This window comes from Haliotis asinina, chromosome 13 (genome assembly GCF_037392515.1).
Source record: "Haliotis asinina isolate JCU_RB_2024 chromosome 13, JCU_Hal_asi_v2, whole genome shotgun sequence".
NCBI classification, from domain to species: domain Eukaryota; kingdom Metazoa; phylum Mollusca; class Gastropoda; order Lepetellida; family Haliotidae; genus Haliotis; species Haliotis asinina.
This window is the reverse complement of record NC_090292.1, coordinates 49,022,902-49,036,424: the sequence shown is the minus strand read 5'-3', so window position 1 is coordinate 49,036,424 and position 13,523 is coordinate 49,022,902. Positions and strand designations below refer to the sequence as shown.

At 39.9% G+C, this 13,523-nt stretch overlaps 1 protein-coding gene across 1 annotated transcript in view; it reads left to right on the top strand.

Moving 5' to 3' along the window:
• LOC137260027 (uncharacterized) overlaps positions 1 to 13,523 on the top strand; it is a 29,158-nt gene that overhangs the window by 13,503 nt on the left and 2,132 nt on the right. The window contains exons 2-4 of the mRNA XM_067797710.1: positions 10,895 to 11,070; positions 11,389 to 11,471; positions 12,931 to 13,007. Coding sequence (XP_067653811.1) covers positions 10,895 to 11,070; positions 11,389 to 11,471; positions 12,931 to 13,007 — 336 coding nt within the window. The remainder of the gene's footprint in view (positions 1 to 10,894; positions 11,071 to 11,388; positions 11,472 to 12,930; positions 13,008 to 13,523) is intronic.

The window sequence follows — 13,523 nt, the reverse complement described above, 5'->3', positions numbered from 1 at the left end:
ATTTAGAATTTGATACCACTTTCAACAAATCAAGTGCTTTCAGGCATTTAGTTTTCAGAGATTTAATATGAGGCAGAAACGTTAGGTGTGAGTCACAAATTAATCCCAAGAACTTGGCCTCCTTGACAACTTTAATGGGAGTGCCATCTAGAGATAGTTCAGGGTCTTTATGTGGTTTATATTTACGACAAAAATGTATGCAATTAGTTTTGGATTTAGAAAATTTAAAGCCGTTTTCAAGACACCATTTATCCACTTTGTTTAAGCACAACTGCAACTGCCTCTCTGTGGTATTCATATTTTTACCACGACAAGAAATATTAAAATCATCCACAAATAACGAACCATCAATAGAATCATTTAAAACTTTCGATAAACTATTTATCTTTATACTAAATGTGTGACAGATAAAATACTGCCTTGTGGAACACCCTGATCCTGATTGTAATGATCAGACAGGGTAGAACCCACGCGGACCTGAAATTGTCTATCATTTAAAAAGTTGGCTATGAATTGCGGCAAACGACCTCGCAAACCAAAGTCATATAAATCTCTTAAAATACCATGTTTCCAAGTTGTGACATATGCTTTTTCTGAATCAAAAAAGATAGACAAAGCGTGTTGTTTTTTAATTAGTGCGTTTTTAACAAATGATTCCAAACGCACTAGGTGACCGACAGTACTTCTATTTTTACGGAAACCACATTGTATATCAGTGATAAGGTTATTAGTTTTCAAGTACCAAACAAGTCGATTATTTATCATGCGTTCCATGGTCTTGCAAACACAGCTAGTCAGTGAAATAGGTCGATAATTAGACGGATCAGTATGATCACGTCCAGGTTTAGGTATTGGTACTACTATAGCGTCATGCCATGAAGAAGGAAATTTACCTGAAGTCCAAATATCGTCAAAAATAGATAAGAGTGCCTCTAAACAGGACTCTGGTAAGTGCTTCAGGAGCTGATAATGGATGTTATCAGTTCCAGTAGCAGTGTCATGAGCTTGATCAAGAGCAGAATGGAGTTCATGAATAGAAAATGTTTCATTATAATCTTCCCCATTATCTGAGTTGAAATTAATACTTCTTTTTTCTTGTTGTCTTTAAAACGTTTGGAATTTAGGTACATAATTAGAAGAGGAAGAGTGTTTAGCGAGGGTTTCACCCAGTTTATTAGCAATATCTGATTTATCAGTAGGCAATTGGTTTCCATGTCTAAGATGATGGACACTAGATTTAGTACCTTTACCCTTAATTTTCTGGACCATGTTCCGTACCTTGGACATGGGTGTCCGTGAATTTATTTTGGATACATAATTTTGCCAAGATTGGCGTTTGTTCTGTTTAAAAGTACGCCGTGCTTTAGCATTTAAAATTTTAAATTTATTTAAATTATGCACCACAGGATGGCGACGGAAATAATGTTCTGGTTTTTTCCTTGCCTTCCTAGCTTGTTTGCACTCATCGTTGAACCATGGTTTCCTTATGTGTGGAACTGCAGAGGACTTTGGTATACACTCATCAGCTATGGAGTTCAGTTCATCAGAAAAGCATGTAATAGCATCTGGAACGTCAATAAAAAGTTCAGGTTTAAGTTTTTCAGCACACAGTGTTTCATATAAAGCCCAGTTAGCCTTATTAAAATTCCGCGTTGATGATGGAGGAACATCAGATGGAGTTACAGATTTTAGTATAGTAGGAAAATGGTCACTTCCACAGAGGTCATCGTGGACTGACCATTCGAATTCATTTAGTAGTTCTGAATTTGTGACTGACAAGTCGAGAGCAGAATAAGTTCCTGTACCAGGATGTAAATATATATTGGAGCCATCATTATAAATACATAAATCATTATCTGAACAAAATTCCTCCAGTACTTTACCTTTACCATTTATGGTTGCACTACCCCAGAGTGGGTTGTGTCCATTTAAATCTCCCATAATAATGCAGGGCTTTTGGAGTTGATCATATAGAGCTTGAAGATCGAGTTTGTGAAACGTTGAAGACGGAGAAACATACAGAGAACATAATGTAAACGCAACGTGCAAAGTTAGTCGCACTGCAACAGCCTGAAGATTAGTAGTAAGTGTAACTGGGCTATGGATAACGTTCTGTTTAACTAGAATGGAAGACCCTCCAGTGGCCCTGTCACCCTTAGGCGAAAAATAATGGTATGCACTGAACGAACGTAGGTTAAGAACATCTGTCTCTTTCAAATATGTCTCCTGCAGACAAAACGCTGAGGGTGCTAATTCTTGGATTAAAAGTTGTAATTCATGGAAATTATTCCTTAGTCCCCTACAGTTCCATTGTATAATAGGATTATGATAATCTATCGTTTGGGAGGATTTATTGGGGATCTTCCCCGTACCTTTTTGGCGGGCGACAAGCTGTGTGCCCTGGAGCGGACGTTTTCAGTCACGTCCATGTCCTCAAGGGATCCATATTTGTTGTATAAACTGATTTTATTGTCTGACACTTTGGGTGCTTTACCACTAAGTTTTTTCAAAGAATCTGGCTTTGTACCTTTGCCTTTAGAGAGTTGTTTAGACTTTGTAGGCTGAGATGATGCGTTAAGATCAGAGGATGTTTCACATTGGCTTTGAGATGTACTAGGAACTGATTCTGTTGTTTGGGTCGATATTGCAGGTGAGAATATCAGAGGAGATTCCGTTTTAACCCAAGTCAGGTTTGTCTGACAGCATACAGATGACGTTGTTGTTTTAGCGGTTACTGTTTCTGACGATGTTCTGGTGATAGAAGCATAGCTTTCCGTATGTTCTGAGCTTTGAACTAGCTTTTTAGCTTCCGCAAAACTGACGTTTTGAGTGAATTTTATCCTATTTATCTCCATTTGATGTTTCCAAACAGGACAACTTTTAGAGTAGGAGGAGTGGTCACCCGCACAGTTTATACATTTTTTAACATTACTGTCACAATCTTCTGTTGTATGTGTCTTTTCGCCACAGTGAGCACATACAACAGACAATGTGCAAGTATTGACGCCATGACCAAACTTTTGACATTTAAAACACCGCAAATGGTTTGGAATGTACATGTCCACATTGATGTTACAATAACCTGCTTTAAGAGATTTTGGAGCAGTTGGTGAGGAAAAGGAGAACAGGTAAGTATTGGTGTTACAACATCATTCTTCCGGATTGTGAAACGTTTTACATTGAGTACACCCTGATCTTTCATCTCAGAGATGATGTCAAGCTCTGTCATATCCGCAAACAATCCGCAAACCCTTGCTCGTATTCAGTGTTTTATGAGCCGTAACCGTGACTGGAACGCCGACAAACAATTCTGTGTTCATAAGGTTTGTGGCTTGTTGCCTTTTCCCACATTCAACCAACAAAGCACCGGAACGCAAACGTCTAATATTCTTGACATCACCTGCAAGGCCCTGTATACCCTTGGATATGGCAAAAGGGTTCAACTTTAATGGAGTCTTGTCAACAGTTTCAATTACGAGAAATCGTGGCCAGTATTGAATTGACGTGGGCAGTCTTTGATCAGTATCAGTTGGATCAGTGTCTAGTTGTCGTTTGGTTTTATTAGGAGGGTTTTCATAAGCCATGGTTAATTTCCAATAGTTCGTCATCCGAGCTCCCCACCCACCACGGAGTATCACAAGGACAATGCTAAAAACAAGTGGGTCTCCAACTTGCAGCACCAAGGATACTCGGATGATATACTCCAGCAGAAGAGTTATTAATAACACATCTACCAGATTGGCCCATGAGCCACCGCCTTCTGGCATAAGACTCTAGGCAAAGTGCAAAACATAATACATCAAAATCATAAACATGTTTAGAGAACAATTCTGCCAAGACCAAAAGTAACACATTTTCCAAAAAGATTAGTGTATTGACAAAAACTTAAGTCCATACACAGGGCTTGGCGTGACCAGCCGATTGATAGAATCGGGCCGATTCTACCACCCGTCTAGGTGAAGTAAGGGCCAAAGTGATGTGTTGGGCAAATGGAACGCAGTTTAAAGCCCATCTGCCCTCAACCACCAGGATCCCGTCCTCCACCGACACGGGACGCAACCCACGGCAAACAGGTTGCCCAATTTAGTCGCCTCTTACGACAAGCAATGAGTGCTGTGGACACATTCTGTCCCGGGTCCACACGGGAGAAGAGCACTTAGCGTTACCCAGCACCCACCACGAGGAGGTAGCTCTTCATGGGTGCCCAGATTGATTCTGACTACCTGTGTATTGATACATGTTTTATCGATTTTATTGTAAGAAAGAGGAAAAGCCAGAAATGCTGACCATTACCGTTCTGCAGGACATTGCGTCAGTCATTGTGCTATGCTGCACAGAAGTTTGATGTATCGTATTAACACATCATATTCCTGTATTGTATCTGGTTTGAATTTCAGTGTATATCAGTGGTAATGAAGATACTATTTGTGAGTGAGTGAGTTAATATTTAACGGCGCAGGGCCGCAACCCACTGCAATCGGGTTGGTGGACCAAATATCCCCCCGGGTCCACAACGGGGGTGAACGGTTCTCAGCGTTACCCAGCACCTACCACCAGGAGGTGGCCGTTCACGGTCACTAACCTATAAGTGTGTAACTGGGGCTGCTCCCACTTATCTCTGTGAACTACTTCAGCTTTACTGACTAGCAAGATCTCTCAGATCTGCTTTGCAGACCCTCGTATGTGTACCCAAAGTCAGAACCGTTAGGTTTGGCCAAAGATCATTTGTGTCTTCTGCAGCCACGGAGTGGAACAGCCTTCCCCACACTCTTCGAACTGCACCATCATACTCAGCATTCCGATCATATCTGAAAACGTATCTGTTCCAAAACGCCTACCCTTCATGTTGATGTGTATCAAATGAACATAATTTAATCCTATGCTGTGTGACTTTCAATATTGGGAGCTTCGAGAAATGGACTATCATCATTATTATTATTATCATTATAATGTTACACTCTGATAGGTTCATATAAGGAAAACGATGGCACAATAATGTTTCTCTGCTGAGTCGACGCGTCGTTCCATAATACAGTTATGAAATATAATAATACATGTTTTTCAGCCTTGAAAGCATTTTCTGTACTCACTTGAGAATTGAACTGATTAATGAGTATATGTTCATCTATAAATTAGACGCAGCTTCAATGTTTTTCAAGACACATTTCAAGAATACGAGTCTGCGAAGGCGTTCAGATAATAACGATTTTGCACAGTATTATTTATGAGGTTCCTGTCAACAGTATGGTGGATAATAGACCGATTTTATTCAACCATGCTGGAGGTTGAGCAATTAAAGGTTGATCAACTTGCACGTGGTGCCAATAACATATCAAGTTTCTGTTGGCATTGAACGCGTATTTCAGATAAAAAAGGTAATGGTGTTAATTTCACGTCTACATTGTTTCATGTGGCAATGTAAGGCCATAAGCTACATTTTGTGAGAGACTCGGCAAATAATTAATAAATGGTATTGATAACATCTTCACCACTTGGCTATAAAGTCATGACAATTTAAGGAGGTAAAAATGAGCGATGGGTCTTGTGGGAATACAAAGATTCATTAAGACTGCAACCGTCTAAACGTTTCTCATGTGGGTAATATTTGTAAATCTTATATCCACGGACAACATGATTCTATATTATTCTCATATTGTACCTGTAGCTGTGCTATAGTTTCTCATTAAAATGTCTTTTCTGATGTCGAAATGGAAGGAAATCCCAAACGGAGCTGAGTGAGTGAGTGAGTTAATATTTAACGTCACATCGGCAATATTTCAGCCATATCGTGACGGGAACAGACCACTGAAAACGAATATGTGTGTGTTATAAAACCTGTCGACAAAGGACAGTAAAACAACTACAGTATCACAATTTGAATTAAAACTAGCTTGGAAAGTTAACACTAATATCAATATTCAGACAATACAATATAAAAACAGACTATAGATCGCCAGCAACAGAAGGTAGGTCACCATACAAGGGACCATGGGGACTTACAGTACCTTTGCTACCTGCATGGACCCTAGTTGGATTTACACCATCCCTTCAGCCGCTGGCGAGTGTACAATATGCTAGCCACAATTAAATTTCCAGGATGTCCAAATATCATCAAATATTGATAAGAGCGTCTCTAAACAGAATTCTGGTAAATGCTTCAGGAGTTGATAATGTATGTTATCAGCTCCTGTAGCAGTGTCATGAGCTTGATCAAGAGCAGTATGGAGTTCATGAATAGAAAATGTTTCATTATAATCTTCCCCATTATCTGAACTGAAATTAATAGTTTTCTTTTCTTCTTGTTTTTGATACTGCTGGAATTTAGGTAAATAATTAGAAGAGGAAGAGTGTTTAGCGAGGGTTTCACCCAGTTTATTCGCAATATCTGATTTATCCGTAAGTAACTGATCTCCATGTTTAAGATGATGGACTGTAGATTTAGTACCCTTACCTTTAATTTTCTGGACCATGTTCCATACCTTGGACATGGGTGTCCGTGAATTTATTTTGGATACATAATTTTGCCAAGATTGGCGTTTGTTCTGTTTAAAAGTACGCCGTGTTTTAGCATTTAAAATTTTAAATTTATTTAAATTATGCACCATAGGATGGCGACGGAAATAATGTTCTGCTTTTTTCCTTGCCTTCCTAGCTTGTTTGCATTCATCGCTGAACCATGGTTTTCGAATATGTGGAACTGCAGAGGACTTTTGTATACACTCATCAGCTATGGAATTCAGTTCCTCAGAAAAACATTTAATAGCATCAGGAACGTCAATAAAACGTTCGGGTTTAAGTTTTTCAGCACACAGTGTTTCATATAATGCCCAGTTAGCCTTTTTAAAATTCCGTCTTGATGATGGAGGAACATCAGATGGAGTTACAGCTTTTAATATAGTAGGAAAATGGTCACTTCCACACAGGTCATCGTGGACTGACTATTCGAATTCATTTAATAGTTCTGAATTTGTAATTGACAAGTCGAGAGCAGAATAAGTCCCTGTACCAGTATGTAAATATGTGTTGGAACCATCATTATAAATACACAAATCATTGTCAGAACAAAAGTCCTCCAACAATTTCCCTTTAGTGTTTATATTTACACTACCCCAGAGTGGGTTGTGCCCATTTAAGTCTCCCATTATAATACAGGGCTTCTGGAGTTGGTCATATAGAGCTTGAAGATCAGTTTTGGCAAATGTCGAAGATGGCGAAATATAGAGGGAGCATAGCGTAAATGCTACATGTAAAGTAATTCTCACAGCAACAGCCTGCATATTAGTATTAAGTGAAACGGGGCTTTGAATAACGTTTTGTCTGACTAGAATGGATGCTCCGCCAGTGGCTCTATCACCCGGAGGTGAAAAACAATGATATGTAATAAAGTGACGAAGGTCAAATGTATCTGTCTGTTTTAAATATGTCTCTTGGAGACATAACGCTGAAGGTGTACAATCTTGGACTAATAGCTGTAATTCGTGTAAATTAGTCCTCAGTCCTCTGCAGTTCCACTGTACAATATTATTGGAATAAACTATCTTTTGGGGGGATTTATTGGGGATCTACCCCGCACTCTTTTAGAGGGCGACAAGCTATGTGCCCTAGAATGGACGTTTTCAGAAACGTCCATGTCTTCAAGAGATCCGTATTTATTGTACAATTGAATTTTGTTCTGTGACCCTTTAGGAGTTCTACCACTTTGATGTTTTGAAGCATCAGGCTTTGGCTTCCGTTTACTTTTCACCGTTTGCTGACTATCAGATGTCGATTGAGACTTTGAGTGTGACTGAGATGATGATTTGTGATCAGAAGACCTTGAGGTACTAGGAAGTGATTCCTCAGTCTGTGATGATATAGCAGGGTACAAATGCTGTGGAGAATCGCAATTTACCCAAGTAAAGGTAGTTTGGCAGCCTGTGGTTGATGTTGTTTTAGAGCTAGAAACCGATGATGTTTTTGCTACTGTTGCATAACTTTCTGTAAGATCAGATGTCTTTACCAGTTTTTTGGCCTCCGCAAAAGAGATATTTTGAGTAAATTTTATTTTATTGATCTCCATTTGCTCTTTCCAAATAGGACACTGTTTAGAAAAGGACGAATGGTCGCCTGAGCAATTGGTGCATTTTTTATAATCGCTGTCACAATCTTCTGTTGTGTGTGTCTTCTCACCACAGTGAGCACACACAACAGACAATGTGCAGGTAGATACACCGTGTCCATATTTCTGGCATTTAAAACACCTGAGCGGGTTGGGGATGTAGGTATCAACTTGTATGTTGCAGTAGCCTGCCTTCACTGATTTTGGAGCTTTTGGACATGAGAAAGTAAACAGATACGTATTTGGTTTGACGGTTTCGTTGTTTCTGCGAGTTGAAAAGCGCTTGACATATAGTACACCTTGATCCTTCATTTCAGATCCTATATCAAGTTCCGACATGTCATCAAACAATCGATCTCTATCTCTCACGATACCTTTACTTGTATTCAAGGTTTTGTGTGCAGAAACCGAGACGGGAATGCCCACGAAAGATTTAATACTCATCAGATTTGTTGCTTGCTGCTTTTTCCCGCACTCGACTAGCAGGGCACCCGAACGTAAGCGTCTGATGTTCTTCACATCCCCAGCAATGCCTTGAATACCTTTGGATACAGCAAAGGGGTTCAACTTCAAAGGTGTCTTATCAGGAGTCTCAATCACAATGAAACGTGGCCAATACTCAATCGATGTAGACGGTCTATGGTCAGTATCAACAGGGTCAATATCAAGTGGACGTTTTGTTTTTTTGGTTGGAGTTTCATAAGCCATGGTTAGTGTAATACGGTTCATCATCCGAGCTCCCCGCCCACCACGGAGTATCACAAGGATAATGCTAAAGTAAGCGGGCCTCCAGTTTACAGCACCAAGGATACCCGGATGATATACTCCAGCAGAAGAATTAGAAATAATTAGTCTACCAGATTGGCCCATGAGCCACCGCCTTCATAAGACTCTAGGCAAAAATTTAGAACTTCAAAAATGCATTTTAAAATTCGAAAAGCTCAATGAACAAATAGGCCAAGACCGAAAGTAAAAAACCAAATAAAATTTGTGCAATGATATATATACTCCATGCACAGGGCTTGGCATGACCAGCCGATTGGTCGAACCGGGCCCATTCGACCACCCGTCTAGGTGAAGTAAGGGCCAAAGTGGTGTGTTGGGCAATGGAACGCAGTTAAAAGCCCCAGTGCCCTCAACCACCAGGATCCCGTCCTCCACCGACACGGGACGCAACCCACGGCAAACGGGTTGGTGGACCAAATATCCCCCCGGGTCCACTACGGGGGTGTCGGCGAGCTCTTCGCGTTACTCAGCACCCACCACGAGAAGGTGGCTCGCCACGGGTGCCCAAACGGAGCTGAGATCATATGTTTACGAAATATATATATGTATGCAAACGACTGGAATTTTATGTCCTAATAGAAAACGTTCGTGGCGCAACGACATCTGCATACCTATGGTAAACTATAGATTTGATCTCAACAATTGACTGGATCCCCTTCTCTTCGTCAACAGAGAAATTTCGACTTCTTTTACCTTGGGGTGGAGGCAACATTTTGCGTTTCCATGTTTGGGAACATACCTGTATCTTTGTCCAAAGTAACTCATGTAACATAGAGTGTGAATTAATGATGCATAAAAAAGCCATCAAATTATTTCATTTTCATTTTGCTTTGTTAAGATATGTTTAGAAAGATTTGTGCGACGATCTACTTCTAGGAATCATTTCCCCTCCATCTTCAAGATGTTTTCAGGAGATGGAAAACATCATTTAAAGAAAGTGCGTAATAAGTTATCGAAAGATAGTGAAACCAAATTCTTGTAGTCAAACCAAAAATTCTGCCAGAAACTTGATTTTCTGCAGAAATGCTTTTTCAGATTCTGTCTCTACGGTTGGAGTAAAGGTGTTGATTATTCAACTTTAAAATATTTTGGACATGGTATAGTTCAAATGCTTTTTCAATGACAGATGCGGTTCTTTTAGAACTTGTTAGTGTCACCAGCCACGCAGAAGTAGGTAAGCTCAATATACCACAATCAGCATTTATAACAAAACACATTCGTTTGAGGAACTGACACATATAATGAAATGTGTATAACGAACTACAATTATAACGAAATGAAACTGAATTGTTCGTGATAAGCCCTGTTTACTCTATTATTTATTTGCCACATTACATCTACAATTTATAAATATCCAACAGTTGACCAGGAACTCGTTGGAAAAGAAATGACAAAGGGATATGGTAAATTAACAATTGTATTTTCAAATCAGCTACGATTAAAAAATCACTACAAACATATTCCAGTAGCAGTGCAAAATGAAATGGAAGTACAAATTCTGTAAGTGTTAAAATGAGTATTATATAAGATCAGTGATTAGAGCTATAAATACAACGTATTACTGTTGGCTGAAAATGTCGATCTTCCTACAAGTACTGGTTTTCGTGTTATTTAAGATGCGTGGTTAAGTGCTGGGTGCACTTATATATGTTATAGTCAGATTGTGAAAGAGTCATTTCGTGAAATCACTTAAAATGTTAGTCATTTTGTGAAATGACTAAGGGGGTTAGCCATTTCGTGTCAATTGGTGTAAAAAGAACAATTCATGATTCAATTTCCAGAATAGGACAAAAAAGTAAAGGAAAACCAACAACAAACGAACAGTTTACTGTTTAAGCATTGCTCGTCAGTTTAAATTTAGAAAAAAAAACAAAAACAAAAGAAAAACTTATAAAATTAGGATCTTTTTAACAGATTACGCAAATAACTGCTTCACCTTTGTATTGACTGATCGGAATTACCAACAATTAATCCATAAGGAGTCTGATGTCGAATCTGTGTTGTGTTTAGTTGCCTGCAGCGACTTCCGGGTCCTGAATGCTCTCTTGGTGATGAGGAACCAGACCCACGTGAATGTGGCCTGTTCGAACGGATTCTCCTACCTACCAACCCCCTCAGGCAAATGTTTCTATGACAAAGTACCATTAGACATGGGACGGTGCATGCAGACCCTATGGATTGACACGGTACAGTGACAACTATTTGTAGACCAAACACATGTATCTGCACGTCCTTCAAACACACGCATCACTTCACGTTTGACGTGTTAATTTACTGAGACATATACCGATGCCTGATATAAAATCTTATCATAATGAACACAGTTCGCTTTAAACCGACAAAAAATACCGTAATATATGTGTGAGACAAACGTTTACATTACTTCATTATGACAGATATAAAACACTGATTATTACACACTTTGCTTCAGTTCTGCTTAGCATTTCAGCATATTGTTTTGTCAATTATTTTTTGCAACATGCTGACTGTCTTCCTTGCAACAGGTGCCAAAACTGAAGACGTCTCTCCCTGCTCCCTTGTCCACAGGCGTTGAGATTATCGTACAGGCTTCAGCTGGAGTTCAGGCGTAGGTGTTTGTAAAGTTCGACAATAACAATCAACAATAATAAACACTTTGTATGGCACAGACTGATGCTTATTTTGGAAAATAATAACACGGCAAGGTATACAGATCAGACAAGAGATAGTTAGGGGAAGGTTCATGCTGTATATGTCATGTCTCCTTGTGACGATAGCCTCCCCACCATAGATAACAAAAGAGATAGTTAGGTTTGTGCTGTACAAGACGTAGGTGTTTGTTTACAATAATCAGCACTATGTTTCTGGTAAAAATGAGTTTGCCTTGATTGAGATCGAGATCGTTGGAACGGGACAGACATGTTTGACGCTGGGAAATGTCTTCGATTAACCTGCAGTCTGTTAATAATCGAGAAAGGAAGCATGCAAAATGACCCATGGTCAGAAATGACGGTACTGGTAATCTGTCTGCATGCTTGTCGCAAGAGCTGGTCGTTCCATCTGTCTTTGGATGTCATCGAATCCCAAATACATGGACCTATTCTTATTATGTTATGTCAATCACCGGACGTCCATCAATTACCTACCCGTGAAGGTCGAGGTCAGAATATTGGCCTTCAGTAATCCATGCTTGCAGTGTAAGAGGTCACCAACGCAATCGGATGGTCAAGCTCGATCACTGCCTTAGTTAACACGTCCCAATTGCATACATCAATGATCAATGCTCATGTTGTTGATCACTGGATTGTATGGTCCAGACTCGATTATTTACAGACCGCCAGGAATATTGCTGAGATTGATGTACAACTAAATTCAGCCACTCACTCCAATCACTTCATATCCATCTGCCGGATTTCAATCCTCTCCACTCCTCTCCGTTCCACTCCACTTAACACAATTCAGCTCAATGCCACTCATTCACTCACAAGCGCCAATGCGCTCCACTCACTCACTGACTCATTCACTCTGTTCTACTCCCGTGTTAAACTACTGTAAACAACAAACAACGAGCTGTATGTCTAGTGAATAATAATCATCTTCCCCAGCCCTTCAATATTTCTGATGAATATGGATGGCAGTAGAGAGGTGTTTCATCTGGAGGTTCGGTGGTCCCCCTCCTATACCGTCATCTACAACACTCTTGCTGATGATTGCTGTACAACTAAATTCACCCACTCACTCCATATCCATCTGCCAGACTTCAATCCACTCCGCTCCACTCCACTTAACACCTTTCAGCCCAGTGACACTCATTCACTCACAAGCGCCAATGCGCTCCACTCACTCACTGACTCATTCATTCATTCTGCTCTACTCCCGTGTTAAACTAATGTAAATAAAAGACAACGTGTTGTATAATGTCTAGTGAATAATGATCATCTTCTTCAGCCCTTTAATATATCTGATGAATAAGAATGGCAGCAGAGTGATATTTTTTCTGACTTTTCGGTGGTCTCCCAACACCATCGTCTACAATACTCTTGCTGATGGGACATGGGGAAGAGAAGTGACCTCTCCCAGTCCTGTGCTCACACCAAATGTCACGTCAGTTCTCTCCATCAACATTACAGAGACTCAGTTTCTGGTAGGTTCTGGCAAGAATTGTCAAACAACAGTACGTTCAGCTTGACCTGAGCTACTCTACGTATGCATGACCCGGGAGGTTAAATGGCACAATCGTCAGCTTAAACATTTGAGTAGAGAATGTTATTATGTTGCGTTCTTGCGAAGCATGGACACATCGGAAACATTAGGTCGTCTGTATCTTCTATTTTTAAAAATTATATTGTAGACGATTTCAAACGGCCACCTTGTCTCTGCTGTTTGGTCATGTTGACAATCAACCGACAAAGGTGCACCTCTTCATACTGATAGACCCAACCGGTTATAACACGGTCACGAAGACAGTTAGTATTCCCTCGATCAGGTCAAGCTGAACAACCGGTGTACTCATGCAAATAAAGTCTGCTGAAGGATCTCTTCAGGAACATAGTGAGGAATATCCCCGGTTGGGAAAAAGAACTTAATTCTTCATTGTGAAAGTTTTACCGACTGTGCTACCTCATATTGACACTGAGCAAACTATCAAACATGTAGAATG